This window comes from Nipponia nippon, unplaced genomic scaffold (genome assembly GCF_047370975.1).
Source record: "Nipponia nippon isolate SJK-2023a ecotype South Korea unplaced genomic scaffold, ASM4737097v1 scaffold_27, whole genome shotgun sequence".
In the NCBI taxonomy this organism is placed as follows: domain Eukaryota; kingdom Metazoa; phylum Chordata; class Aves; order Pelecaniformes; family Threskiornithidae; genus Nipponia; species Nipponia nippon.
This window is the reverse complement of record NW_028262344.1, coordinates 1,469,677-1,497,549: the sequence shown is the minus strand read 5'-3', so window position 1 is coordinate 1,497,549 and position 27,873 is coordinate 1,469,677. Positions and strand designations below refer to the sequence as shown.

General features: G+C 66.1%; 4 protein-coding genes across 15 annotated transcripts; 3 read left to right on the top strand and 1 right to left on the bottom strand.

The window, feature by feature from the left end:
* Positions 1–11: 11 nt before the first annotated feature.
* Positions 12–2,019, bottom strand: PBDC1 (polysaccharide biosynthesis domain containing 1). Of its 2 annotated transcripts, XM_087763140.1 has the most exons (6): positions 1,933–2,019; positions 1,779–1,844; positions 824–883; positions 601–741; positions 407–518; positions 12–259 (listed from the first exon to the last, which is right to left on the bottom strand). In XM_087763140.1, the coding sequence occupies exons 1-6, from the start codon at positions 1,948–1,950 to the stop codon at positions 144–146; spliced, it is 513 nt and encodes a 170-aa protein (XP_087619266.1). In that variant the 5' UTR covers positions 1,951–2,019; the 3' UTR covers positions 12–143. The 2 variants fall into 2 exon arrangements, with proteins under 2 accessions (XP_087619266.1, XP_087619265.1); XM_087763139.1 differs by lacking the exon at positions 824–883 and having other exon boundaries at positions 1,933–1,980.
* Positions 2,020–3,317: 1,298 nt separating this feature from the next.
* Positions 3,318–6,591, top strand: NPM2 (nucleophosmin/nucleoplasmin 2). 7 transcript variants are annotated; one of them, XM_087763021.1, is made up of 10 exons: positions 3,318–3,871; positions 4,759–4,841; positions 4,979–5,064; positions 5,166–5,285; positions 5,361–5,454; positions 5,525–5,655; positions 5,911–5,939; positions 6,053–6,089; positions 6,315–6,385; positions 6,555–6,591. In XM_087763021.1, exons 1-9 carry the CDS (start codon positions 3,819–3,821, stop codon positions 6,357–6,359), a joined length of 678 nt encoding a protein of 225 aa, XP_087619147.1. In that variant the 5' UTR covers positions 3,318–3,818; the 3' UTR covers positions 6,360–6,385; positions 6,555–6,591. The 7 variants fall into 7 exon arrangements, with proteins under 7 accessions (XP_087619147.1, XP_087619141.1, XP_087619144.1 ...); XM_087763015.1 differs by lacking the exon at positions 3,318–3,871 and adding an exon at positions 4,269–4,381 and having other exon boundaries at positions 6,050–6,089; XM_087763018.1 differs by lacking the exon at positions 3,318–3,871 and adding an exon at positions 4,535–4,590 and having other exon boundaries at positions 5,914–5,939.
* Positions 6,592–8,508: 1,917 nt separating this feature from the next.
* Positions 8,509–13,800, top strand: FGF17 (fibroblast growth factor 17). 2 transcript variants are annotated; one of them, XM_087762990.1, is made up of 5 exons: positions 8,509–8,522; positions 9,177–9,213; positions 11,349–11,493; positions 12,575–12,681; positions 13,083–13,800. In XM_087762990.1, the coding sequence occupies exons 2-5, from the start codon at positions 9,193–9,195 to the stop codon at positions 13,377–13,379; spliced, it is 570 nt and encodes a 189-aa protein (XP_087619116.1). In that variant the 5' UTR covers positions 8,509–8,522; positions 9,177–9,192; the 3' UTR covers positions 13,380–13,800. The 2 variants fall into 2 exon arrangements, with proteins under 2 accessions (XP_087619116.1, XP_009467135.2); XM_009468860.2 differs by having other exon boundaries at positions 11,316–11,493.
* A 4,302-nt stretch (positions 13,801–18,102) lies between these two features.
* On the top strand, positions 18,103–27,852 carry DMTN (dematin actin binding protein). Of its 4 annotated transcripts, XM_087762849.1 has the most exons (17): positions 18,108–18,365; positions 22,490–22,553; positions 22,826–22,882; positions 23,657–23,731; positions 23,912–24,067; positions 24,200–24,244; positions 24,359–24,467; positions 24,595–24,651; positions 24,722–24,874; positions 24,987–25,096; positions 25,184–25,289; positions 25,410–25,474; positions 25,576–25,624; positions 25,879–25,886; positions 26,136–26,195; positions 26,290–26,370; positions 26,447–27,852. In XM_087762849.1, exons 3-17 carry the CDS (start codon positions 22,865–22,867, stop codon positions 26,558–26,560), a joined length of 1,206 nt encoding a protein of 401 aa, XP_087618975.1. In that variant the 5' UTR covers positions 18,108–18,365; positions 22,490–22,553; positions 22,826–22,864; the 3' UTR covers positions 26,561–27,852. The 4 variants fall into 4 exon arrangements, with proteins under 4 accessions (XP_087618974.1, XP_087618972.1, XP_087618975.1 ...); XM_087762846.1 differs by lacking the exons at positions 26,290–26,370; positions 26,447–27,852 and having other exon boundaries at positions 18,106–18,365; positions 25,879–26,011; positions 26,136–26,187; XM_087762847.1 differs by lacking the exons at positions 18,108–18,365; positions 26,290–26,370; positions 26,447–27,852 and adding an exon at positions 21,345–21,553 and having other exon boundaries at positions 25,879–26,011; positions 26,136–26,187.
* Positions 27,853–27,873: the final 21 nt, after the last annotated feature.

Genomic DNA, 27,873 nt, shown 5'->3' with positions numbered 1-27,873 from the left:
CTTTCAACGCCTGCAGCACAAGGAATGATTTATTTTAAAACATTTATTTACAGTCTGATTCTGAATTCGGAGAAGGGGCAGGGCCCTTTCTGCCCCTCTTTCTGCCCCTCCTCGGCTCGGCACTGGGTGAACTGGTCCCATCCTCACCCCGATGCCGCCTCCTCTGCCGCGGCCGGCTCCCTGGCACTGCTGTAGACGACGCTGTTACAGCCCTCTCTGTTCCGAGCGATTTCAATGGCGAAAAACTGGATTCTGGTGGCTAAAAGAAGGGACAGGAAAAATGTAAAGAGCGTAATCCGTGGGTGCAGCCTTCCCGTACCCTCCTGCACCCGTTTCTAGCAGGGAGGGTGCTGGCTGCAGCCTGCACCGCGGCTCTCTGAGCCGTGCCGCGCCGGCCCTCGCTCACCAAAGATGGTGTTCTCCTCGGTGTAGTCTTCCCGGCAGTCCAAGCGGAGCAGGGTGCCATAGTTGAAGTCCTCCACCACCCCCTCGAACCGCAGGCAGAACGGGCGCCATTTCTGGGGAGAGAAGCATCGGCATTCCCGGAGCCTGGGGAAAGGGGGGGAAATCTGTGTCTGTGTGTCCCTGCTCCCTACCCACCTCCTTGGCAGCCTCCGATTTGAGCTCTTCTGGGTCGAGCACGTCGATTTTAAGGTCCCTGAAGGTTTTCCTGAACTCGCTGTAGATCTGGTCATCGACTTTGGTGAGGTTCAGAAACTTGGGGTCGACGGAGGAGATGAGCTACACCAGAAAATTAAAGAATTAACCGTGCCCCCCCCTCCACGAGCCCCACCACCACCACCGTGACCCCCCCAGGGCTTACGTTGAAGTAGACCTGGGCGTGCTGGTGCGCCTTCATGGCCCAGGCCAGCTCCACGCGGGGCTGCGGAGGCAGGAGCGGGGTCAGGCAGGGCTGTGCCTCCCGGGGAGGGGGGTCTTCTCCTCCCCGTGGCGGGGGGAAGTGAGTGGGGGCAAGGGGAATGGGAGGGCGAAGTGGGGACAGGTTGTGGGTGATGGGGGGGGGGGTCTGTGGGCAGACAGACCCCCGGCACAGCCGCAGTGGGGGTTCATGGGTGATGCTGTGGACCTGCAAACCCCAAAGCAGCTCCTAATCTGTCCGGGACCCCCCTGGTGCTGGGTCCCCCCTCTGCAGGCTGACACCCCCTCGGTGCTGGGAACCCCCCTGGTGCTGGGACCCCTGTCCTGGGGTTGAGACCCCCCACTGGTGTAGGGAACCCCCTTGGGCTACAACCCTCTCCCTGGGCTGGGACCGCCCTCCCAGGACCGGGATCTCCCAGGACTGGGACCCCCCCTGGGGCTGAGACCCTCCTGGACTGGGAGCCCCCCAGGATTCGGAAGCCCCTCCAGGGCCGGGACATCCCCTTCCCTGGGGCTGGGACCCCCCCAGGACTGGGACCCTCCTGCACTGGGACCCCCCCCCCCCCAGGACTGGGACACCCCCCCTGGGCTGGGAACCCCAAAGGCTGGGACCCCCCCTGGGCTGGGAACCCCTCCCCGGGGCTGAGACCCCCCCCAGGACTGGGACCCTCCTGGACTGGGATACCCCCAGGACTGGGACCCCCTCCCCGGGGCTGGGACCCCCCCGCAGGACTGGGACCGTGCTGGGCTGGGAGCCCTCAAGACTGGGACCCTCCTGGACGGGGATACCCCCAGGACTGGGACCCCCTCCCCGGGGCTGGGACCCCCCCCCCCAGGGTTGGGCCCCCCGGGCTGGGCCCCCCTCCCGGGACAGGGACCCCCCCCGTCCCCGTACTCACATCGTTGCCGAAGGCCTCGGCCGGCAGCGACAAGGCGTGAGCGGCCGCGGCGGCCTCGCCGGGTCCCTGCGCGGGGAGAAGCTGCTGAGGGACCGGCGGGACGGCCCCGGCCCCGGCCCCGAGCCCCCCGCCCCGCCGGCCCCCCCGGCCCCACCAGCCCCGCCGCCGCCATCGCCACCGCCGGCGCTGCCGGAAGAGGGGGCGCGGCCCCGCCCAGGCGCGCCTGCGCCGGGGGAGACGGGAGGGGGGGGCGGGGACGCGGGGGGGACACGAGGGACAGTGGGGGGACACGGGGGACACTGGGGACACTGAGGGGGCACGGAGGCAGACGCAGGGGGCACTGGGGGGGCGGGGGGAGACACTGGGGGGCACGGGGGGACACTGGGGGGGCACGGGGGGACACTGGGGGGCACGGAGGCAGACACGGGGAACACTGGGGGGCACGGGGAGACACGGGGGAGGCACGGGGGACACTGGGGGGACGGGGGACACTGGGGGGGACGGTGGGGGGGACACTGGGGACACATGGGGAGGGACGGGGGGACACGGAGGGAGACACGGGGGGACACTGGGGGGCACGGAGGGACACGGGGGGGACACTGGGGGGGCACGGGGGGACACTGGGGGGCACGGAGGCAGACACGGGGAACACTGGGGGGCACGGGGAGACACGGGGGGAGGCACGGGGGACACTGGGGGGACGGGGGACACTGGGGGGGACGGTGGGGGGGACACTGGGGACACATGGGGAGGGACGGGGGGACACGGGGGGACACTGGGGGGGCACGGAGGGACACGGGGGGGACACTGGGGGGGCACGGGGGGACACTGGGGGGCACGGAGGCAGACACGGGGAACACTGGGGGGCACGGGGAGACACGGGGGGAGGCACGGGGGCCACTGGGGGGACGGGGGACACTGGGGGGGACGGTGGGGGGGACACTGGGGACACATGGGGAGGGACGGGGGGACACGGAGGGAGACACGGGGGGACACTGGGGGGGCACGGAGGGACACGGGGGGGACACTGGGGGGCACGGAGGCAGACACGGGAAACACTGGGGGGCACGGGGAGACACGGGGGGAGACACGGGGGACACTGGGGGGACGGGGGACACTGGGGGGGACACTGGGGACACACGGGGAGGGACGGGGGGACACGGAGGGAGACACGGGGGGACACGGGGGGGACACTGAGGGGACACGGGGGGGACACTGGGGGGACACGGAGGCGGACACTGGGGGGCATGGGGGACACTGGGGGGACGGGGGACACTGGGGGGCACGGAGGCAGACACAGGGGACACTGGGGGGCATGGGGGCCACTGGGGGGACGGGGGACACTGGGGGGCATGGAGGCAGACACGGGGGACACTGGGGGGGCACGGGGGGACAGGGACAGGCAGGGCAAGGGCAGCTCAGGGCAGGGCAAGGCGATACATGGCAGGGAGAGGGGCGTGTGGGAGGGCAGGGGGGCCCGTGGCACATGGCAGAAGTGACAGGGCATGGGGACCCATGGCATACTGATGGGGCACATGGGCAAGGTGAGCCGTGGCACGCCAAGGTGGCACCCAGCAGGGCACAGTCACCCGTGGCATGCCAGGGCGGCACATGGCAGGGCACAGTGACCCGTGGCAGGCCAAGGTGGCACCCAGCAGGGTATGGTGACCCATGGGACACCAAGATGGCACCTAGCAGGGTATGGTGACCCATGGCACGCCAGGGTGGCACATGGCAGGACACAGTGACCCATGGCAGCACCCAGCAGGACACGGTGACCCATGGCAGACCAAGGTGGCACACAGCAGGACACAGTGACCTGTGGCAGGACACGGTGGCACCCAGCAGGGCATGGTGACCCATGGCAGGACACAGTGACCCATGGCATGCCAGGGTGGCACATGGCAGGGCATGGTGATCTGTGGCACACCAAGGTGGCACCCGGCAGGACATAGTGGCCCATGACAGACCAAGGTGGCACCCAGCAGGGCCCGGTGACCGTGGCAGACCAAGGTGGCGCATGGCAGGACACAGTGACCCATGGCACACCAGGGTGGCACACGGCAGGACATGGTGACCCGTGGCACACCAAGGTGGCACACGGCAGGCCACGGTGACCCGTGGCAGACCAAGGTGGCACACGGCAGGGCCTGGTGACCCACAGCACACCAAGGTGGCACACGGCAGGACACGGTGACCCATGGCAGCCCACGCAGCACCCGGCAGGACCCCAGCGCTGCAGCCGGCTGGGTCCCTGCTCTCGCCGAGCCCCTTGGCACCGCGGAGCTGCCGTGCGCCCGGCGGGGTGCGCAGCGGTGCTGGGGGCTGGCGCTGCAGACCCCCGAGGGGGGCTGTGCCCGCAGCAGCCCCTTCCCAGAGGGCCGAGGCAGCGGGGGGACACGGGGCCCCCCGGGGGGACACAGGGCCCCCTTCACCACCCCCGCTGCAGGCTGGGACTCACTGGGGACACTCGGGGTACGAGGCCAACGCTTCTCCTGCTGCAGCTTTTGGGGTGGCGGCCCCCCCTTCCCCACACCGGGGTGCTATGGGACCAGGGGACACCCACCGCCTGGATGGGATCGAGGGGCTCCTCTGCTCATCAGGTGTGACGCAGGGCAGGGCTCCGGGCTGTGGGTCACACACACCTGGGGGCTTTAATTGCCCCTCAAGGGCTGCTGCTAGTTAAGAAGGGTGGGTGGGGGGGGGGGGGGGTGCTTGGGTGGGGTCCCCTCTGCCTCTATAAGCTGCTGGGGCAGTGGGTGCTCTGGTGTGTTTGGAGGCTGGTTTTGGGCTGATAATTGAGTGTCTGAGGGTGAGGGTTTTTTTCTAATACTGCATCACTTCTGGGGATGAGGCGTTAGGGAGCGCAAGGGGTGACCTGACCCGGTGGTCCCTGGGCCTCTGGCTGCAGCTGGCGTGGGGGCTGGGGGGCTCTGCAGCCTGGGGGGGCCCTGCAGAGTGGCACTGTGTGCTCCCCCAGGCTGAGGGATCCCGGAGCCATGTCCCTTACAGACAGCATTGACATCGACAGCAAATCTGAGAAGCCCGTGTCCCTGATCTGGGGTAAGGCACGGGGTCCCCCCTGCCCAGCAGCATCCCTGGGAGGCTGGAGGCTGCACTGGGCTGCTCCCCCTCCCTGTTCCCCCCCTCTTCCCCCCCCAGCCTGGAGCAGCCCCGCTCTGACACCCTCCCGTCCGCAGGGTGCGAGCTGAGCAGCGAGCGGGACTCCTACACCTTCCAGGTGCCGGAGGAGTGGCAGTGCGAGCAGCAGCTGGCTCTGCGGACGGTAGGGTGGTCCTAGTCTCCCCCAAACCCTTGGGGGTCCCGGGCGAGGGGTGCCTAGATGCTACGGGTGTCATGGGGCGATGCACTTCTCGCTCCCTAAAGATCTGCCTGGGGGAGATGGCGCGGGATGAGTTCCACGTGGTGGAGATCGTGCCAGCCGAGGAGGGCGATGCTCGCGCCCCAGTGCCCCTGGCCACGCTGAAGCCCTCCGTGCTACCCATGGTGAGTGCCCAGGGCAGGGGCTGCCTCGGGGAGGGGGCTGCCACCACTGGGTGCTGCCACCCTCCTCTCTCCCAGGCCACCCTGGTGGGAGTGGAGCTGACACCTCCGGTCACCTTCCACCTGAGAGCCGGCTCCGGCCCCATCTACATCAGCGGGCAGCACGTCTCCAGTAAGTCCTGGGGTACCACTGCCCCCTGACCCCTCCCTGGGAGCGGGGGCTCAGCCGGCCTCTCCCGCAGTGATGCCCAACCTGTCGTGGGATGAGGAGGAAGAAGAGGAAGAGGAGGATGCCGAGGAAGAGGAGCCAGCAGAGGAGGTCTCAGAGAAGCCCCCCAAGGGCCAAGCTACCAAGAAGGGCAGCGCTGCCAAGGTGAGCACCCCCTTGGCTGGGGATGTGGTGTGCGGGGGGTGGGGGGGGGTCCCTGTGCCACGGCGGGGGCCCAGCCTCCTCTGCTGGGAGCTTTCCCATGCCCTGATCCCAGGGATGGGCTGCTCCCTGCTCCCACCCAGCCCCAAAGCCCCCTGTGTAATGGGGGTGAGCCGTGATCTTCATCCGTAGCAAGTCCTCATCCCGCCTGCGCGTGCCTGGCCCTGCCGTCTACATCTTCCTCTCTCTCCCCCCTAGAAGAGGAGGCTGGAGAAGGAGGATGAGCTGTGAGTATGATGGAGGGAAACGTATCCACCAGCCCTGCCATGGAGCAGGGGATCTCCCACGCTGTCGGGACCCCGCACCCCTAATCCCAGCCCGCCCCTTCTCTCCCAAGCAGGAACAATGTCTCCCCTGAGGATCCCCTTCCCAGCAAGGTAGGAGCCGGCCGGGGTGTCCCTCTATCTCCTGCTTACCTGTGGCAGCCAGGCATGTGGGTTAATGCTCATAGATCAGGACTGGGAGCTCTTGGGGAGGGAAAGGGGCTGATGTGTGATGCTAATCAGCTGATGGACTCAAAAAAGGGGGAGAAATACAGGGCCAGGCTGGGGGCTCCCTGGGCTGGGGGCTCTCCGTGCTCAGCCATGGCCCCGTCCCCACAGGGGCGAGGAGCCGGCCGGGGTAAGAAGGCAGCGGCGAAGAAGTAGCAGGAGCCGTGGTGGAGCCCAGCCAGGTACGGGGCAGCGGGATGGGGTAGCTGGGTGTGAGGGTCCCAATGGGGCTGGGAGGGGGCCTGTGCCTGCCCCCCATCTCCTGGCTGAGTGGGGCTGGGGAGGACCTGGCCCCAAAGCAGGGTCAGCCCAGGATGCCTGTGCGTAAGACCCTTTCTCTTTCCCTTCCAGGTGCAGAAGAGCCTGGAAAGTTGCTGGTTTGGTGTTGTCCTTCCCCAATAAAGGCTATTTTGCACTCCTGGCTCTCCGTGCTGGGGTTGGGGCTGGGGAGGGGGGGGGCATAGGAGCATCCTCCATCCCGGTGGTGGGATGCTCCTGCCTCCTCCCATGGCTGCGAGGAGCCTTGTGCCCGCTGCCCTGGCTCTGGCGTGCTGCCTACCTTGGCAGCATCCTTCCCCTTGGAATGGGGGGGGGCCGGTGGCAGCCCCCCTCCCCGCCATCCTACGCAGGGTAACGAGCGTTGCTTGTGAATAGGAGACAAAGGGGGATTACCGAGCAGCAGGGAGATGATTATAACCCATTGACCTGGCCTTGGTCTGGAGGCAGCAGGTATTTGTGGAGGGTCCGGAGCCCCTCGGGAGCGCGCGGGGGACTGCTGTGTCTCAGATTGGCTCCGAGAGGGGAGCCGAGCCTGCCACAAAGGCAGGCTTTAGTCTGCTCCAGGTGTGGGGCAGGAGGGCTGAGCCCCTGGGGGATGCCAGGGCTGGGGGGGGACCTGGGGCCAGGTCAGGCCCCGTCTGCAGGGAGCAGGGTGCCCCATTTGGGATGCAAGGATGGGGAGGGGGGGGGGTGTCAGGGGCTGCCCTCCCAGGGCTCTTCCCTGCGAGGGCCACACGCAGAAGGCTTTGACAGGCAGCCCTGTCCCTTCAGCCTTTCCTCGCCCCGCAGGGGCTGCTTGCACAAGCCAGCCCCCCCACCGCTGCGTTGACGGCTCCCCAGGACCCTCTGCCCCAAACCGGGGGGGACAGGGCCAGGAGTGATGACGGCTCCGTGGCCATCAATCATCCCCTGTGGCTGGAGGGGCCGAGGCACAGCCCTGCCCTGTGGCCCCCGAGGGGTGCTGAGCCTCAGGGAGGGGATGGGGGGTGTTTGCATGTCCCCACTGGGGTGGAAGGGGACCCCCTGAGTGGGAGATGCCATGTTTGTGGTTATTGGGGGCTGCAAATTGTGTTTTGGGCTGAATTCCTGGCCCAGGAGGTGAGAAGGCATCAGGGGAGGTCTAATTTGGGTCATTAGCACTGAATCAGGCCCCCCCCCCCTCACGCAGATGGGGGTGCGGGTACCCTGCTGCTCTCCATCATGCCTTTCCTATGGGGCCCCTTGCACTGATGGGGAAACTGAGGCACAAGCATGGAGGCAAGTGGTTTCTGTTCTAAACCCCTCATCCCGTGTGCTGTCCCCTCCGGCACACCCCGCAGGGGTGTTTCACCCCCCGGGGCATTACCCCAGCTCCCTACCAGGCTGTTTATAAGGTACTTAGCACCTTCCCAGCCCAGCAAACGGAGCATGGAGGGATGCACAGCCTCCTGACGGGGAGGCGATAGCTGGTGGGGCTGGGAGCGGGCAGAGGAAAGGGGGGGGGGAGCCGCAACAGGGCCCCCAGAGCCCCCCAACACTAAACCATCAGGTTAAAAACCGCTGCGGTGCTTTTGCTGTGTGACGGAGAGACCGGGGCTGTGCCTGGCACCTTGGTGAAAGGAGGGTGCCAAAAAGCATCCTCCCTGCCAACGCATCCCTCCCGGAGGCCTGGCACTGGTGTCCCAGCAGCGGGGGGCTTTTCCCACCCCGGTACCATCGCCATGCCCCCCAGCATCACCCCCATCTCCCCTGCCCTGGCATCCTCTCCTCCGCTGGGCGAGGCGGGGGGCTCGGTGAAGGGGACACCCCGAGTGGCTGAGCCCCCTCCCCGCCTCCCCCATCCCCTCCTCCTGCCCCGGCCCCCGCTACCTCCGATCCTCCTTCCCTCCACAGAGCCGACTGCCTCCCGGGAGAGGTTCGGCCCCTCTTCACGCAGGCTCTCCCCACCTTTAAAGGCTGCCACTTTGTGCATCGCCCACCTGCCTCCCATCACCGGGCCGGGACTGGGAGGGTGCTGCCGGCTCGATGGAGCGGGGGGCTACGGGTGCTGCCCTTGACGGTGCCCTGCCCGCGGCCACCTTTCCCGCTAGCTGCTGCCGGAGGGAGATGCAAACCGAGGACTAGCCCAAGGATGAGAGGCTGATGGGGTGGGGACGCAGGGGACAGGATGGATCTGGATGCCCCCAAGGTGTAGGACACGCAGCCCCCAGGGCCGGAGGAGGAGGAGAGGACCCGACCTCGGCTGCCTCCCCCATGCTCCGTCGTCGCTGCTGCTCCGGAGACGTTGGCATCGCACGTGGGCTCACCGGCGCGGCGGCAGCCTGGGTTTCACCCGGTTTTTCCCTCGTCCGCCCCGAGCGGGGGGATCACCCGAGGAAGGAGGGGACAGGCTGCTCCTTGGCTTTCCCTGCCCCGGCGGGGATGTGCCGGTGGTGAGGGAGGGCAGGTTTGCAGAGAGCCCGTGGCCGTGCCTTCGTTTCATGCCGGTGTCTGGGGGGCTTCGGCGAGCGCCATGCAGCCCATCAGCCTGCAGAACCTCTCCATGTAAGCCCCGCGTGCCGCTTGTTGCAATTCTTTGCAACCCGGGTTTATCAGTAGTTTATTCTTAGTGCCGTTAGACGCAGCTATTCCTTGCGGCGGGGGGGGAGAAAAAAAAGAAAACAACTAATCCTGAACAAAACAACCTGTTTCTCTCTCTTTTGTCTCCTGCTGCAGATGTTTCCAGCTCCTCATGTTCTCCTGTCAGACCCAGGTAGGTGGATATGTTTTACTAACCCCGCGGCACATCTGGCTGCACCGCGGAGCCGGGCTGGGCGAAGGCACCCACTCTGCGATCCGCTGAGCTAACCGTTTGCTTCGGGGATGTCCTTTGCTCTGGCGGGGGGCTTTCCTGGTGGCCGGTGCATGCCCACCCTAAGTGATACCCAGCCCCGGGCAGGGGAATGGTGCTACGAAGGCGGCCACGGGGCTTGGTCCCCACCGGAGCCGGCTGTGCCCATCAGCACCGGCCTCGGGTGCTGCAACGGGCCAGCCCTGGGGTATCTGCGGCAGGGAGCCACATCCTCCCCAGACCCCTCCGGTTCCCCATCTGTCTGGGGCCGGAGGGCCCGGACAAGGTCAGCGGGGAAGCCCTCCCGGGGCAGGCGATACATTTCTTGCAGCCTTGCTCGGGGAGGGACGTGCCAAGTCCATCAGCCTTGAGCTCTCGGGGCCGGACTCTGCCCTCGCTCCCGCCGAGGCCGGCTGCCGAGGGGGTTAACGGGGCAGAGCAGGTTCTGGTCCCCCCACCAGCGGGGTGGTGTGAGGTTCGACGCCCCCTTCCCCTCGCAGCCTGCACCGTCCCTTTTTGTGCGCTTTAGAAAGGCAGCGGCTATTAAAATGCACTGTTCCATATCAGCACCCTCTGCTCCAGAGCCCGAACAAAACCCCCGTAGCTGCTGGCCCCAGCAGCCTTAATTCGTGCTCAGGACCTTTTTTCTCTTTTTTTTCTTTTCTTCTTTTTTTTTTTTTTTTTCCCCAAGGTAAATGCTTTTATTTCTTTGAAAATGAGAGGGGAAGGGAACCGCCTTTGATGGAGAGGGGCCGCTCCCCCCCAGCCCACCTCCTCGGCCAGCCCCAAAGGCTTTAAAGTGGATCCTGGCAGGAAATGAGTCCCCAGGCTCACACAAAGGTGGTGGGGAGCCGGGGGGTGCAGGGGGGGCAGGCAGTGCCCCCCACCACCCTGCTGCTCCCCCCCGACAAGAGCGGGCAAGGCCGGGTCCCCTCGTGCCGACGGGACGATGCTGCATCGAGGCGATGTTGCAGCCCGGGGGGGTGCGGCAGGGTCCCGTGCACCCGGGTGATGCTGCGTGCCCCAAACTGGGCGGCCGGACCCCAAACGCTCCCTGGGTCTCCCCATGGGATGAGCTGCTGGAGCACATCCCCCTGCCCGCGGCCCTTTCGGAGCTGGTTTTTGGGCCAGCTCAGCCAGGGCTGGTGTCCCTTGGGCGGCTCAGCCGGCTGCGGTGCTGCCCTGAGCCCTGGCTTCCCACTTGCACCGGGATTAAACCAAGTCTCCTCTTCAGATGTGTGTTGAGAGACGTTGGTTGGCGTCCGGTGCGGGGACGGGGGCTGACCACCAGCACTAATCCCCCCGTCCCCAGCTCATCTGCAGTAATTAGCTGCCTTTTACCATAGAATAACCCTTGCGTGTTTGTGCTGCCCCGTTAGCATAAGCCACAGAGTTGGTTGGGGTCTGCAAGGTGTTTTATTCCTCTAGCCCCATGGCTGGTGCATGCTCAGGGTGGACTGGGAGGGGATGGCTCTGCTCCTGGGACACCCAGCCTGGCTTTAGGGGGGTCTCACCCCACAGAAGGGACCCAGTGGGTGTTTTGCAAGCACAGCCCTTGCATCCCAACCTGTACTCGGTACCTGCCTGGGAGCAGAGGGTGCTGCCCAAGCAGGAGATGCTGCTGAGTGTCCGTCTGGCACCGGGGCATGGCTGGGAGCAGCAGCTTGACCCCGCTCCGGAGGGAACGGTCAACTGTGCCCAGAGGAGAGCATCCTTCCCTGCGAGACCCTGCATCCTCCTGATGCACGGATCGCAAAGCAACATCTTTGCCTCTCCTGGCCCACTGTGCCAGCCGTTCTCGGGTCCAAAGCATCTGCTCGGTGCCTTCGTTGCTGCTCGAAGGGGACCAACTTGGCTGGCGATGGCTGGGAGCTCTCCCTCGCCCGCAGACGGGGGTGGCGGGTGGATCTCCGTGTCCCCCGGGGCCAGCCCCAGCTCTCCCGCCCTGCCGGGCTCCCCACTCCGTCCCCTTGCCATCGGCTGTCCAAAACAAATTGATTTTATTTTTCCCTTTGTAAACAAAGGGGGAGAATCAACCGTCTCCTAATTTTAACCAGTACGTGAGGGACCAGGGTGCCATGACCGACCAGCTGAGCCGACGGCAGATCAGGGAGTACCAGCTCTACAGCCGGACCAGCGGCAAGCACGTCCAGGTGAACGGCAAAAGGATCACCGCCACCGCCGAGGATGGCAACAAGTTCGGTAGGAGGCTGGCATCTCCCCGGAGGGGTTTATCTGCAGCCTGGGACATGCGCTCATGGAAGGGCTGGAAAAGGCCAGGGAAATGTCTCTTCCCAGAGGAGTTTTGCAGGGGGAATGGGGGGTGCGGGGAGGTTTTGATTGCCCCAGCTGGCTGGTTTTATACCCAAAAATCCCCCAAATAAATCCCATGAGAGCACGGCTCCCAACCAGCCAGCCCTGACCTCAAAACTTCCAAAATCATGCATTTCTCTGATACCCTGCCGCATTTTTAAGCCCTATTTTTAGGGCTTTTGCTTTCTAATCTCTTCCTGGCATGAGACAGGCAACTTTTCCTGGAGGAGAATTGCCTGATCCCGGCATCAGCCTCTTAAATATCCGTACGTGGTGGCAGCCCAGCCGGGGCAGAGCCCACCCTGGCCGCATCACCTTTCCCCACGGGGTTTGCCGGGGACCCCCAGCCCTGACGCCACGCTAACGGGCATCACAGCCCCGCAAAGGCCAGGTTGGCATCCCCAGCATCTAAAAGCTTTGGGAAAGGCTTTTCAAAGCCCGGTGACCAGCAAGGCTGACTCACCGCCTTTCCAGGTCTTTCCCTGAATTCTCCCTGCCGGCTCAGGCACCGGCTGTCGGCAGCGCAAGACCCGCCAGGGTCATTGGTTTCAGTGTCAGCTCCCAACCTTTGCAGCCACCGGTGTCTTGTAGAGAAACAATGAGGACAAGGATAATTAACCCGCCGGGTGCTGGACTCAGTCTAGCCCTGGAGAACCCATTGAATCGCCAACAGCGTGGATGTGCCGGGGCCGGGGGGAGGAAGTTCCCCGGCGCCTTCATCAAACGCCCCGTTTGACTCTGCTGGGTTTTAACAAAAGCCCTTTAGCGTCATGGCTGGGGAGCATCCCCCGGCAAGGGCTGCCCTGCCCCAGCTGCGGGGGCTCGCCGTCCTCCTGGCCCCACCGGTGATGGGCAGGAAGGGAAGGGAGGGATGCTGGGGGGTGAGATGGGGGTGGTTTGGGTGCTGGTAGCTCATGGGGGGTGCCGCAGCCCCCGTGGGACACTTTCCCCCTTTCTCCCTTCCTCGCAGCCAAGCTCATCGTGGAGACGGATACCTTCGGGAGCCGCGTCCGCATCAAGGGGGCTGAGAGTGAGAAGTACATCTGCATGAGCAAGCGGGGCAAGCTCATCGGGAAAGTGAGTCCTGGCCCCGACGGGCTCGCCCTCTGTGTGTCCCTGGTCCCCGGAGCTCAGCCCGGGCACCCCGCTGAGCAGCTGCAGCCAGGATGCTCGGCCAGGCTGGTCCCCGTGTCCCCAGTCATAGGGGCTGTGTTGGTGCAGTGGGGGGCTCTCCCTGTCCCCCCAGAAGCTGCCAGGCCCCCTTCTCCTCCATCAGCACCGTGCTGCTCAGCCCAGCTCCTGCAAGGAGAAGCCCCCAGGGAGCTGGTCCCGGTGCATTGGGGTCGGTGCCACGGTGAACCAGGCAGGGATGGGGTGGCAAGGGTGGGCAGGGGGGCGGCAGCACCTCGTGGGTCCCATCCCCAAGCCCCCAGCCTCATCCCTGCGTGCGCTAAATGCTCCCTCTCCTCCTCCCGCAGCCCAACGGCAAGAGCAAGGACTGCATCTTCACGGAGATCGTGCTGGAGAACAACTACACGGCTTTCCAAAACGCCCGCTATGAGGGCTGGTACATGGCCTTCACCCGCAAGGGCCGGCCCCGCAAAGCCTCCCGCAGCCGCCAGAACCAGCGGGAAGCCCACTTCATCAAGCGCCTGTACCGCGGGCAGCTGCCCTTCCCCAACAACGCCGAGCGGCAGAAGCAGTTCGAGTTCGTCGGCTCGTCCTCTCCCACCCGCCGGACCCGTCGTACCCGCACCCCTCGCCCACGCACGTAACGCCCGGACCTGCCCCCCTGACGGGCCCTGCCCTCCTCATCCTCACAGCCTTCAGCCTCGCCAGACTCTGCCCCTTCTCCCGGCACCCTCCAGCACTGTTTCTTCCCCACTTTTTTGTCTAAAGATGCTCTATTTTTATACTCCTCTTGGGCACCGCGAATACGCTGGGGAGCGCACGCTTCGGGCACGGTCACTGGTGTCTGTAGCCCCACGCTGGGGTCCCTTCGTCCCTGGAGCATCCCGTGGTACCCACGTTCACCCCCCGGTACCTTTGCCTGCTCCCCTCGGAGACTTGTCCCCGTGCCACCGAGGGCTGGGACCCCCGGCCGTCCTCCTGTCCCCACAGACATCCCTCTCAGTGCCAGGGATGGATGGGACCGGCCATGAGACTGCAGGACGTCCCCACCGGAGTGGGATGGAGAGTCTGTCCCCAGCCTGGGCCCGTGGGATGCTGTGCCCGTCCCTGCAAGGGATGGCAGGGCACTGCGGGCAGCCAGGTGACGGGAAGCATGGGGTGCTGGTCTGTCCGTCTGTCTGTGCAGCTCCAGAGGGGAGGCAGAGGGTGCCTGGGCACACAGATGCCGGGGCCAGCACTTGTATCCTTGTGGCCATGGGGTCTCTGCGTTATTTATTGGAGGGGAAGGTCTGTGCCCTCTCCCGGTGGCACCGGGGTGCTGGCAGCGTGGGGACACGCGTGGGTGCCCACCAGGCTCCGCTGGCCAAAGAGAAACCACCTTTAGGTTATTTTTATAGTTTTTGATTGGTTGTTTGTGTGTTTTTTACAAGCCCTGCTGTTTCCTTTACGAGTCGGTTTTAGGCCTAAACGGTTAGACTTTGGAGTTTATTTGTGTAAAGGAGGAAACCCCGAGGCAAATAAAAGCGAGTGTCTAGATTGATGAGGCCTGGGGGAGTTTTCGTTCCCATGCCGAGGCTTTGCCACAGGCTTTGTGCCTGCTGGAATGGGGGGCACCCAGCTCCCCCTCGGCACAGGGTGTCCTCGCCCACCTGGGGTGCAAGCACCGGATGCTCGGGGAGAGATGCCGCATGGCAGGAGGTTGAAGGTGGCCGCTGTAGGGGACTCCCCGTGTCCCCATCCCTGTTTGTGCCCCCCTGGTCTGTGTCCTGGGGGTGTCTGCTGCATCCTGGGGAACAGGGCATCACCCTCGGCATGGTACCCACCGCTCCCCCACAGGGCATCACCCTCGGTGTGGTACCCAGGGCGGTACCCACCGCTCCCCCACAGGGCATCACCCTCAGCGTGGTACCCAGCATGGTACCCACCGCTCCCCCACAGGGCATCACCCTCGGTGTGGTACCCAGGGCGGTACCCACCGCTCCCCCACAGGGCGTCACCCTCGGCATGGTACCCAGGGTGGTACCCACCGCTCCCCCACAGGGTGTCACCCTCGGTGTGGTACCCAGGGCAGTACCCACCGCTCCTCCACAGGGCATCACCCTCGGCGTGGTACCCACCACTCCCCCATAGGGCATCACCCTCAGCGTGGTACCCAGGGTGGCACCCACTGCTCCATCCACCCGAGGCCAACGGCTCGCCCACCCCACGGCGGCCGCCAGTCGGGCTGTCCCCCCCGGCCCTGAGCTCAGTGCCCCCAGCCCGTGCCATCCCACCTCCCCATAATTGCTTTCCCCTCTGACAATGCCCCGGGAGGTGGCAGCCGGACCGCGGGGAGGATGTAATCCCTTAACCGGGGCTCACCCAGCCCCTACAAAGCCCCGCCAGCATAATGCAGGGGGGGAGCACGGCTGGGGGGGGCAGCGGGGAGAAAATTATAACAGTTTGAGTTAAATGAAGCTTTAAAGCAGAAGAGAAATGCAACACCCAGCAATTACAGCCGAACAATGCGCCCGGCGCTGCCTGCCCAGGTGTGGCGGGCAGGAATTAGCCGAGCGGCCAGGGTAATTTTTATTTTCCCCTCCTGTTTCCTTCGGCCCCACAACCCTGACTCCTTGTTTCCGCAGGAATTTGAGACATTCTTGAAAGGAGAGGGCTTTGAGAAAGGGGCCGACTGGGTCCGGGCCCTCCCTGCCCCCACCGCCCCCTCCCCAATTTAGCCAAAGCTTCAAAGGTAGAGGAGTTCCCTTTGTGTAATCTCCGCTTTAATTTTTCCCCGTCCCTTTTTGCCCCCCCCTTCTCTTCTCCTTCCCAAGCCCTTCCTCTCTTTTCTTTCAGGTTTTTTCCCCTTCCTCCCCTCTCTTTCTTCTCGACCTCCCGGGATAGAAAGGGCTCAGAAGGGTGAGTCCTTTTTAATTATGGCTGGGGAAGAAAAAAAACCCAAACCCTCACACTGCTTCTTTCTTGTTTTTTGAGGTGAGACCCGGGGCGGGGGGCGGAGGTGGGGACAGGAATGTCCTCTGTGCAGAAAGTGCACTGGAGGGTGTCTCGCCCTGCCGCAGCGTGCCCAGCCTTTCCCAAGGCTTTGCTATACCGTGGCCTGGGGATGCTGGGGGGGCCCGGGGATGCTGGGGGGGGGGGCTGTGCAGCCAGCGAGGGCAGGTCCCCGCAGCCGTGACCCCAGAGCAGCCACCTTGCTGCAGGGGTGATGGGTGCCAGCCCCCCGCCCTGCTGCTGTCCCCAGTCCTACGGTCCTTGCACTGCACAGGGTCCCAGTCCTGACCATGAGCCGGACCGGGGGCATCACTGGCGTGGCAGGGGCTGGTGTCCCCCAGGGCTGGGTGTCCCCTGAGGCACATCCAGGCCAGCCCTTGTAGGGCTGCTGTCACCAGGTTCCTCCAGGCTGATGTCCCCTGCAAACTCAGCAGCCCTGCAATGGGGCGGCACGGGCAACTTTGGGTTGGGCAGCTGCCTCACAGAGGGACACGGGCTGCGTCCCCATCCCGTGAGACGGCGAGGCCGAAGGAGGCTCCTGCACATCCTCCATTGCTCGACGAGGCCGAAGGAGGCTCCTGCACGTCCTCCATCACTCGGCTCCAGCCGGTTGCGGCGGGAGGCGGTCGCTGTAGCAACGTACCGTGCGGCGCAGGGGAGGGGATGCTCGGCGCAGGCATGGCTCCCGGCGGACACACAGACCTGCCTGCAGCGGGCCATGGGCTCCCTTGAAGGTAGGGCCCTGCTACCCCTCTGCCCCTGCACCCCGGCTCCCCAGCAGCCCCCCTGGCAGGGGACTGGCACCTGCCTGCCTTGGGCCTGGCTTTGAAGGGCATCGCCGGGATCAGGGGTGACCCTGCGGGGCCGGCGAGCAGATGGGGGGCTCTGGCGAGCGTGGCCGGGCTTGGCTTTCGGTGGGTGCGCGCAAGGGTGTGAGAGCTGGTGCGTGGTGCCGGGCTGGTGCAGGATATGTGCGTTTCCAAACTCCTCCCTCCCTCCGGGCACCCCCGGGTGCTGGGCTCATGGCACAGGGGCCTGAGCCCCTGGCGGGTGCCACGGCCGGCTCAGGCACCCGAGCGGCTCTGGGCGCAGGTGGCAGTCGCCGAGCAGCCGCTGCGGTCGTCTTCATGCTTGAGAAACTGGGTTAGCATGGGGGAGGCAGCCGCAGCCTCGATTATTCATGGGCACAGCCCCGGGGGGGTGGCCGGTGGGGCTGGGGCTGGCGAAGCCCCTCCGGCACAGAGGCACGGGGGCATGTCGGGGCCGAGGCCATGATGCTCTTGGGCCAACGAGCCATGCTGGCCCGGGTACCAAAGGGCGCGGGGTGTGCATCCCCCGGGACGTGCATCCCCCTGGTCATGCATCCCTGGGCATGCATCCTGCTGGATGTGCATCCAGGGGGTTCAGCGGTCCTCGCTTGAGCCAGGAGGGAAACTGAGGCAGCAAACAGCACCAAGCGCAGCGCTGGGGAGAGGACCCAGAAACGGAGTTGCTGTCACCAGGCAGCTCTCTCCCACACAGAGCTGGGAATAGATGCCGGCTGCCGGCGCTGCGGCACCCACGCAGCCCCGCCGCCCCCAGTGGGGTCCAGCTGTGCCACCGGTCCCATACCGGCCGCCTGGGTCCCCTGCCCTGCCCCAGCCCAGCCTCGGGCACCCGAGCAGCCCCACCGCCAAGCCCTGGGGGCTCTGCCCGAGGGCAGGGGCTGGACCACAGCCCCCAGGACCTAGCGGGGCTTGGGATGCGAGGGGTCCGGGCTCTCCCTGGCAGCACCCAGGGCCAGGGCAGTGTCTGCAGAGGTCAGGGCTTGATTTTTATCAGATCTTCAACACCTCGCTGGGCTCTGTTGGTCCCCCAGATGGAAATTCCTGCTGTGTTTCATCTCCCAGGGCAGTGAGGGGTGGGTGCCACCTCTCGGAGCACCCCTAAACCGAGGCTGGGGGTCAGTGCCATCCTCACCCACCGTGCCGCAGCCCAGCCCATGCGCCATGGGGTGCTCAGCCCCCCTGCTCAGCGTTGCGGGGCTCAGGGCTGCCAAAACCCCAGCCGGGGGGGGCAGGGGATGCCGTCCCCAGCTGCAGCCCCCATTTGCAGCAGGGGCTGGAGGAGGGGGTGCTGGGGACCCCCAGCACCGGCCGGGTTATTTCTGGCAGCCGGGCGGTGCCGGGCAGGCCGCGTTTATTTATGTTTTCCTCCCTCTTTGTGCTGGGGAAGTGGTGGGAGCGAGCAGCGACAGGAGCGAATACTGCTTCGTCATGATGCCGGCTAATTCTTCTCTTGTTCGGAAAGAGACTGAGCCAGCAGCAGAGGTGGGGAGAGGCAAACGGCACCCACGCACCCACCCACCCACCCACGCACACCCTACCCGGCGCCCAGCAGCGGTTATCGGTGCGGCGGGCGGCACAGCCGCCGTGCTGGGGCTGGGAGATAGGCTTGCACACCCGCACGCTCCGTACGCCCGCGCCCGGCTGTCACGCTCTCGGATGCGCGCCGCAGCGCGCCGGCGGTGGCTCGGCCGCAGCCAGGGCAGCCGGCCCAGCAGCCCGTGGGGTAATTTGGTGGCCAGGCGAGCAGAGGAGGCCGAGGGTGTCCCCCCGCAGCTCCCCACAGCTGGAGGTATGCGGTGTCCCCGTCCTTAGGTGAGTGGCCGTGGCTTGGTGGGGAGAGGGAAGGGAGGTGGCCGCGGGTGGGGAACACACAGCCGGGGTGTCTGGGGAGGGCCAGTTCATCGGGGTCGGCATTGGCCACCCTTTCCTTTCCCGTTGCCTTTCGGTGCCGCCGCTCCCCCTCCCCTGGCTCTGCGTAGCCCCTGGTCCCGGGGGGTGGGGGGGCTGGGGACAGCCCCACATCTTGTCCCCCGTCTTCTCCAGGGGCTGCGGCCATGCCGCCTCCCCACGCCGGCACTGCCAAGCCAGCTGCCCTTGCCGGGGGGCCGCGGGGACAGGAAGGGCGGTGACACGAGGCAGGGACGCGGGCTCCATCGCCGACAGCGGTACTCCTCCCGGGCCTCCCACCCGTGTCCCCTCACAGCGCTCCCAGCACCCCACTCCACCCCACACCCCCCCGGGACACCCCCCAGGACACCCCCCAGTGAGGTTCGGCCGCTGCCGGCAGAGCAGGGACATCCCCTGTCCTCCTTCCCTGGGGACATTGCCATCGGCACCATGTATCCCGAGGGAGGAGGCCAGAGCAGCTCAGCCATTCCCAGCCCGACTTGTGGAGTGAGTTTGTGGGGTCTCGGCGCTGTTGCTGGTGGGGGACACCCACATCCCACTCCCCCCAGGTGCAGGCTGTGATGGGGTTTGATGCTCCCTGTGTGCAGTGTGGTGGGGCTGTGGCGGTCGGGATCTCGGCACGGGATTTTGGAGCCCCTCCCTGCTCCTTCTGGCCCCATCCACCCCCACTGGCAAGGCACCGAGGGGCCAAACTCCCATTGCCCCACTGCCGTGGAGCATCAGGGGGCTACCTGGGGGGAGGGAAACTGGGGTGCAAAGCCTGGCCCCCCAGCTCTTGGCCATGGATGGAGCCATCTCCTGGGGGGGGTCGGCTCCTGGCTGTGGGCGTGTGGGGCCAGTGGTCAGGCAGGGCTAAGCCCAGCCTCTCCCGGAAAGACCTGGGCCACCAGCTGCCACTTCGGCCCTGGGGAGCCCCCGGCCGTGTCCCACTGCCCAGTGTCCTGGCAGGTGGGTGCCTCTCTGCGGTGGCCCCATGCATGGCATCGGGGTACCCAGGGACCCGCCACCCCGAGGGGCTCGATGCAGGGCATCCCGCAGGGCGGTGCCCGGGGCTAGCAGAGCCGGGGGCTCCTCGGGGACCGGGGGCATCACCAGATCCACGCCAGGAGCCCCGGAGGGACGTGGCCTCCCCACACACCCCCGGCGGGTCCCTCCCGGCCCCTCCGCGTGCGGGATGAGCAGGCTAATCCCATTTTAATCCCAGATTACGTGCCACGTGAGCCGCTGCCAAAGCGGGCTGCAGTGTGGCCATCGGGGCAGGGGGGCTGGGGATGGACCCCCCCAACCAGGAGCTTTAGGACGAGTGCCACGCATCCCCACTCTAAACTTGCTGGGGGGCTCGGATCCTCCTGCCAGGGCTGGTGGCCAGGAAAGCAGCTGGGTTGGCCCAGATCCCTCGGATGGGAGGAACGGAGCAGCCGGAGGAGGTGGAAATGCCCCCTTCATCTCCAGCTGCTCCTGGATGGGGCCAGGGGATTGCTGCTATCCCCCCCCCAGCCAGGGAAACTGAGGCACGGAGCAGCCCTGTGTCCGTGGGAGGGGAGACAGGCAGGGTGCACCCTCCGCTCCAGGGGATGGAAAAATCCCAGGGGCCAGGCGCTGGCAGCTGGTGGCTTTTAAGGCCACCGAGGCGTCCCTCGGCAGGGCTGTGCCTGGCAGGGTGCAACGGCATGGAAGCAATGGACGGTCAATAGCCAAAGGGTCGCTCCCCTCTGCTGGGTGATGCTCCGGCAGCGAGGGAAAGGGCGAGAAACAGGACAAAGGAGGAACCGGACACCGGTGAGATGCGGGTCGGGGACCCACGTGCTCCCCGCCGGCTCGGTCCCGCCGCGATCGAGTTGCTGGTGGGGCCCCCGTGTGAGGCGGTGCCTCGGTTTCCCCCCGCAAGGCTGGGAGGATGCTCGGTGCCTCTCTTGTGCCGTGTTTGTTTGGCATTTGTGGCGGGAGGAGGAGGAGGAGGAGGAGGCCCGGACTGGGCTGGGAAGCACTGGACACCGTTCCCAGGGCTGGCGGGAACCGTCTGTTTCGGGAACTTGTGACCCCGCCATGTTCCACCCCCCTCCGCTGCTGGCGGGGAGCCGGGGCAGCTGCGGGAGCGGCAGGGTGCCCCTGCCCAGCATGACGGCAAGGGCAAGGCAGGCAGTGAGGAGGAGGAGAAGGGAGAGGGGAGGAAGGCTGGGGGTCCCTGCCCGCTCCCCCCCAGGCGAAGGGGTTGGTGCAGCCTGGCCCCTGGCCCAGGTGCCGGGCGCTGATGGCTTTGGCGGCTGCGAAAAGTCAAATCCGGATTTCCTCGGGGTGGGGAGGAGGGAACTGGCCTCTTCCCGCTGCAGCAGCAGCCTCCCCACGGCCCCCCCGGGATGTGCTGCGCAGGGGGGGCCGGCACCCCTGCAGCCCGGAGAGCCCCCGCCGGCACGTGGTCTGTCCGTCTGTCCATCCCTCCCTCCATCGCTCTTCCTCTTCCCGTGCATCCCTGCCCAGGACCTTTCTCTCCCCGCTCCGGCGAAGCGCCGTGGGTACCCACAGCATCGCCCTGGGAGGGGGGCATGGCGTTACCCCCCCGTCCCCACTCCCCCTCGCCCTCCTGGCCAGGAAAATCCCAAACACGCGTCGGGCCGGCCTTATCTCGGCGAGCAAGGGAGTGTGCGGGGGACCTGCCAGCGAGGGCTGCCGGGTAGATTGGAGGTTGCCATGGGGAGAGAGGCTGCCATTGGGGCGGTGGCTCCCTGCCTGCGCCAGATAAGGTGTCCCCGCATCCCCCGCCCGGGGGGGGGACTATTCCCGAGCTGGTTGTGCAGCCCTGGCACCTCTCGCCAGCCCTTTGGCTCCGTCGCGACATCTCTGCGCACCCCTGGCTCAGGCTTGTTTTCCTTCCCCGCCAGCATCCGCATCCACCCGTCCCCGCACCCACCCTCCCGCCGGCCTTTGCCGCTTCCTCTGCCTCCTGCTATTTGCTATCTCATCCATCTGCTCGCAGCCACCGCCGCCGTGTGCCACCGCGTCCCCGCCGCCTGTCCCCAGCCCGCCCGTGCCCCCCAGCCCCGTGGGGTGCGAGCCGGAGGCGGGGGGCTGCCCTGGCTCTGTCGCTGGAAAGTGTGAGCTCATGGGTGCACAGGGCGGCCGCTGCTCACCCGGACAATGCCGCCTTGTACCGCGCTCGGTGCCGATCCGGGGGTGCCCGTCCCACTGGCACCGGGTCCTGCAGACCCTTGGGAGGGCTGGGAGGTGCTGGGAGTGGGTGTGAGTGGGTCGGGGGGGTGCCAAAGCCGGGGGTTATTTGTGGTGGGGTGGTTTCAAAGGAGGGGTGATGCCTGCATGGAGCAGCTCAGGCCCGGAGCCCCTGGCAGAGCCTCCTCGTCCCGGCTCGACCCTTGGAAGAGCGAGCCAAGGGCGGTACCTCGTGCAGGGCTGGCTGCCGGCAGCTGGAGGATGCTCCGGGCTTTGTCAGATCTGGTCCTTCTCCATCTCTGCATCCCGCAGGGATGGGCTCTGCGCTCGTGCTGGGAGCCATGGGGCTGGGGGGCAGTGGGGCTGGGGGTCCCCAGAGGCGGTGGCATCTCCCTGGCCCTGTGCGCAGGCTGCTGGGTGGGGGAGCTTCCAGGCTGGAGGGCTCTGCGCTGCTGTTGCTGTTGTTGCCTGGATTGCACGAGGTTTTCCCGATGCCCTCCCCTCTGAAAGGAGAAGTTTTGAGGAGAATGGGGAATATTCCCCTTTGTGTGTGGCATTGTGGGTTTAAAGCACAGGGAAGGCTCAGGCCCGGGGGCTGCGGGGCAGGGGCTGAGCGCAGCACGCTCGTCCCACTGCTGCTGGAGCCTTCTCGAGGCCGCTCGCTGCCGGTGGACAAAGGGTTTCATTACCTCTGCTCTGCTTGCCAGCGCTCGTCAGCAGCCGCCGGGCAGCGGGGCCGGCAGCCGGCACGGGCAGGGGCGGCACGCAGCGGGGCAGGGCGCAGGGACAGCAGGAGGACAAGGTTGAGCTTCACCCCGTTGTCATCCTGCAAGCCACTGTCACCTCTCTTCTCTCCGTTGCAGAGGCAGCACCCAAGCCCCAGCCCAGCGTTAGCACCCAGAGGGATGTGGAGCCACAGAGGCAGCGGTGAGTGGGGGTCCGGCATTCCCCAGCGCCTCTCCCCTGCGCTGGGGGTGACCCGGAGCCCTGAATATTTGGCAGCAGGGCCGTGCTGGCCTCGTGCCGTGTTAGGGTCCAGTGCGCCGGGGGCTGCCGTGCTCAGCTCCATGGATGGAGGGTGGTGGGAAGCCAGGCTGTGCCCAGCCCCGCTGCCCTTGGGCACCTCGCCCCGGGACCAACCTCAGGGTGCTCTGTGCCCACCCTGGCAGCACCCCGAAACCCCTGCTCTCCCCGTGCAGGACCCTGTGACTGACACAGCCCCTCCAGCCCGCAGCTGAATGGAAAGACTGCAGAAGGTAAGGGGGAGGCATGGGCAGAGTGCTGGGGGCTGTGGACAGGGTGCTGGGTGCTGTGGGCTGTGGGCAGGGTGCTGGGGGCTGCAGGCAGGGTGCTGTGGGTATAGGGCAGGGTGCTGGGGGCTGTGGGCAGGGTGCTGTGGGCTGCAGGCAGGGTGCTGTGGGTATAGGGCAGGGTGCTGGGGGCTGTGGGCAGGGTGCTGTGGGCTGTAGGCAGGGTGCTGTGGGTATAGGGCAGGGTGCTGGGGGCTGTGGGCAGGGTGCTGGGGGTTGTAGGCAGGGTGCTGTGGGTATAGGGCAGGGTGCTGGGGACATGCAGGCAGTGGGGAGCCCTGCACCTAGGGAAGGCACATAGGAGCTGGTGGCCAAGGGCAGGGGCTGGTGGCCAAGGGCAGGGGCTGGTGGCCAAGGACATCGGCAGTCACACTGGGATGCTGCTAACAGGGCGCTGCCTTCCTCCTCCTCCTCCTCCTCCTCCTCCCAGCCCAGCCTGGCAGCACCATCTAGTGGCAACGTGTCCCGGCCAAGCCACTGTCACCTCCCGGGTGTCCCCTGCCCTGAACCACAACGCTGGAGCAAAGGAGACCCCAGCGCCCATCCAGAAATACCCCATCCCCAAGGACATTTTGCCCCGGTGCACTGAGGTCCATGGGGCACAGGGGTGTCCCCGGGCCCCCCTGCCATGTCCCGGGGTCCCGACCATGACCCCGAGCCCCTTCCTGGGCTGGCTGTGATGAGGATGAGGTTTGCTAAAATCTCTCCTTTACCTTCCAGCAACCACTGACCTCCCCTGGGAGCGTCTGTTCCTCCCGCGGGTCCAGCGTCCCCGGATCGCCCTCCAGCATCGTGGTAAGAGGTCCCTCACATCTCCCTGACACATCCCTCCATCCATGGGCTGGGGTTTGCTTCCCCAAACCCTCTCCGTCACCCGGAGGGGCCACAGAGGATGCCAGCCCCAGGGAAGCCCTCCCCGTTCCCCAATGTTCCCTTTCCGCACCCAAAAACGAAGGTGCTTTTCCTTCCTTCCAGGCCAAAATGGACAACGAGGTTCTGGGCTACAAGGATCTGGCTGCCATCCCCAAGGACAAAGCGATCCTGGACATCGAGCGCCCTGACTTGATGATCTACGAGCCCCATTTCACCTACTCGCTCATGGAGCACGTGGAACTGCCCCGGAGCCGAGAGGTGAGGGTGCCTCGGGGCCGCTCGCCTCTCCCGGTTATTTTGGGGGGCTGGTGGGGGGAAACCCCCCAGACAGAGCAGTCCTGGAGGGCAGATGTGGGGCTGCTGGAATAAACTGCTTCTTGCCTTCTGCAGCGCTCCCTGTCTCCCAAATCCATCTCTCCTCCTCCATCTCCGGAGGTGAGTACCGACACCTCTTGCTCCAGCTCTGGGATGCACGCAGGGGCTCCGAGGAGGAGGGGGCGATGCCGAATTGTCGGGGTCTCGCTGCTCACCAGCTCCGCTTGCCCGCAGGTCATCCGGGAGTGGCTGGAGAGCCGGACCCCCGGCAGCACTCCGCAGCCCACCTCTCGCCAGGGCGGCAGCTCGTCCCGCAGCAGCGTGCAGCACTTCCACCGACCCGGTACGCCCGCCCCGGCACCGGCACCCCGCGGTGCTGCCTGATCCTGAGCCCCAGCGCAGACTGGGGGGTCCGGGCAAGCACCTTTCCAGAGCCCATTCCGGGCCTCCAACCCCCTTTTTCCTTGCAGAGACTGACACAACAGAGCTCAACATATACAAGAAGCCTCCGATCTACAGGCAGAAAGGTGAGCGGGGGTGTCTGTCCCACGGGATGGGGCACCCCGGGGCGCTGCCTCACCCCCCCATGCCCCGCAGAGCACCATCCCGGCGCCCACCATGGGAAGCATCTCATAGAAGACTTGATCATCGAATCCTCCAAGTTCCCAGCGGCACAGCCCCCAGACCCCAACCAGCCTGCCAAGATCGAGACCGACTACTGGCCGTGCCCCCCGTCCCTGGCCGTCGTGGGTAGGTGGGGAACAGGGGCAAGTGAGGGGGTGGGCTGCACCAGGGGGTTTATCCCCCCCGGAGACCCCGTCGGGTGCTGGGGATGGATATAACGTCCCCTCTTTTCCCCCAGAGACGGAGTGGAGGAGGCGGATGGCCTCCAAGAGAGGGGAGGAGGAGGAGGAGGACCTGACGGAGGAGATGAAGAACCTGCGGGAGCTCCAGAGGCAGGAGCTGAGCAAGGTGAGGGGCAGAGCGGGCGGGCAGGCACCCTGCAAGGGGCTGGGGACGTGCTGACACTGACCCTCACCCATGTCCCTTTGCCCCCAGGTCACCTCCAACCTTGGGAAGCTGATCCTGAAGGAGGAGATGGAGAAATCTCTCCCCATCCGGAGAAAAACCCGCTCGCTGCCAGACCGGACACCATTTCACACATGTACGTGGGATGCTCTTCCCGCATCCCATCCCTTCCTCACCTGGTGGCTCCGGCTGCCGGCACCCCTGCCAGCTCCTGCAGCCCTGCCTGCACCTCTGACCATCTCTTGCTCTCTTGTAGCTCTGCACATGGGGAGCTACAAGAGCTCCTCGCTGCCCGCCTCCGGCAGGAGCACCCTCACGCGGGTGAGTGGGCAGGCAGCTGCCCCCGCGCTGCCAGGGCCACTCGACCTCGGCCGGGGTCTGGGGGTGGCACCGCTCTGATCCTGTCCCCTGTCCCCTTGCAGCTGCAGTCGGCAGAGTTCAGCTCGGCAGGCAACGATAAGGGCAGTCCGGGTGAGCATCAGCCCATGGCGTGGGAATGACCCTGGGGATGCGGGGATGTCCCGGGGGATGTGGGGGTGTCCCGGGTGATGCAGGGATGTCCCCAGGGATGGGAGATATCCCCAGGGATGGGGGATGTTGGGGCAAGCCTGGGCTCAGCAGAGGGTGGAAAATCACCTCTCGGGGCTTGTCATCACCTGGGAGAGGATGGTGAGGGACACAGTGGGGGGGTCCCCAGGGCTGAGCCCTGCTTTTCTCTTTTCCAGGCCTGCAGGTAAGCAATTGTCTGGCTGCCGGCACGGAGACCCAGCGAGAGGATGATGTACGCCGAGACGGAGGGGCACAGACACCAGGGCCACCTCTGTGATGGGTCCCAGAGGAGAGGGGAGAGAGCGGGAGGTGGGGAGGGTGGGTGTGCCGGTCCCCGGGCTGGAGCCCTTCACCGTGGCTTCAGTCTGGGTGGGAGAGGGCAGCCCTTTGGGGAGGTGGAGGTTGCGGCTGATGTCAGGCTTTGCCCTCTCAGAACGGCCAGCGTGGGCGCATGGACAGAGGCAATTCCCTGCCCAGCATGCTGGAGCAAAAGGTGAGCGGGGCTGGGGGCTGCGGGGGCTTGGGCAGAGATGGGGGGAGGGGGCTGTGGAGAGGGTCTTACAGCCTCCCCCCCCTCCACCTTGCAGATCTACCCCTACGAAATGCTGATGGTGACAAACCGAGGCCGTGTGAAGCTGCCGCCCGGCGTGGACAGGACCAGGCTGGAGGTAAGGGCTGAACCTCGGCGGGGGGGTGTGGAAGGGGGGACCCAGCACCCCATCACCCTCCTCTCTCCCCCCACAGCGGCACCTCTCCCCCGAGGATTTCCTTCGGGTCTTCGAGATGCCCCCCGAGGAGTTCAGCAAGCTGGCCCTCTGGAAGCGCAACGAGCTGAAGAAGAAAGCCTTCCTCTTCTGAGCCCGCCTCGGCCCCGAGCTCAGTCCGTGTCGCGCCGTGTAACCGCTTTAGGGCTCTCAGCCGGTTTTTACTAGGGTCCCCCCTTCCCCTCTCCCCCAGCCCCCCGGCTCTGCTCCCTGCCTCGCTCCTCCTGCGGGAAAAGGGTTCGGGGGGTGCTCAAACCTGCCTCGGCTACCCGGCTCGCAGCGGGGTGATGGGGCTGGGGGCAGACCCTGCCCTGGAGCAGGCACGGTTCAGCCAGGAGGGGAGGTGGGGGGGGGTGTCTCTGTGCTTTGTGCCCCCCTCTCCCCCTGGGCACGCTGGCAGGGGCAGTGCCTGGCTCTGGTTTTGGCCGGCTGGGAGCGTGCCAGCTCTGGCGTGCGGGCAGCGGGGCGGCTTCCCTCCTCCCCGGGGGTCGGCTGCCTCCGGCCCTCGCCCTTGGGGTGCCCCTCCGCCCCCCGCGCCTTCACCCCAAGACTTGGGATGAGCCTGGGGGCCGACTCACTGCCAGCCCAATGCACTCCTGGCAAAGCCAGGCCGGTATCCCACCTTGCCCGCCTCCAGCCCCCCTTTTAACATCTCCCCCCCGGTCCCTCCTGTGCCAACTGCTGCAGCGAGGACCGCAAGGACACACGTACACTGCCAAAACCTGCCTGGCACCGGGCTGGCGGAGGGCAGGGCTGGGATGCCGGCGAGGTGGAGCACCGTGGGATGGGGCAGGGGGTGGCAGAGCAGGGGTCCCAGTGGGACCCTGGGCCGGCTCCTGCTGCGTTTCTAACCGCAGATGCGCCTGCAGCGGGGCGATGCGCTGGGGGATGCAGCGGGGCGATGGGGCGATGCAGCCGGGCGGAAAGGAGCAGGGCACGGCTCGATGGGCACAGTGGTCACCGGGGTCTGGGCAGCGCTGCCTGGCCCCCCACGGCCGTGCAGGCAGGGCTTGGCACCCGGCAGCACCTTCCCTTCTCCCACCTCTCCCATCCCCTCTTCGGGCACATGTTTTGGGCAGGACCCTCTGCCCCCGCACCCCCGGCCCCCCACGCTCCCCGGTTTCTGTTTCCAGCCACTCTCCAGCCGCTAAACCTTGTTGGGATGTAAAGAATGTAATTTATTGGGAAATCACTGGCCCATACTTGCCTTTCACTGCTACTCTACAAACGACATATCTATAAATATATATATAAATATGGGTTGTTTTCTGACTGGACTACAGTGATTCACTTTCTCTGTTTTGTTAGAGTTTATTTTATTTGCTGGTGTCAGAGAATCCGCGTGAGAGTGATTTTTTGCTTACAATTAAAGGTGAAATGGCTTTATCCAGCCCGGCTCCGCGGCTT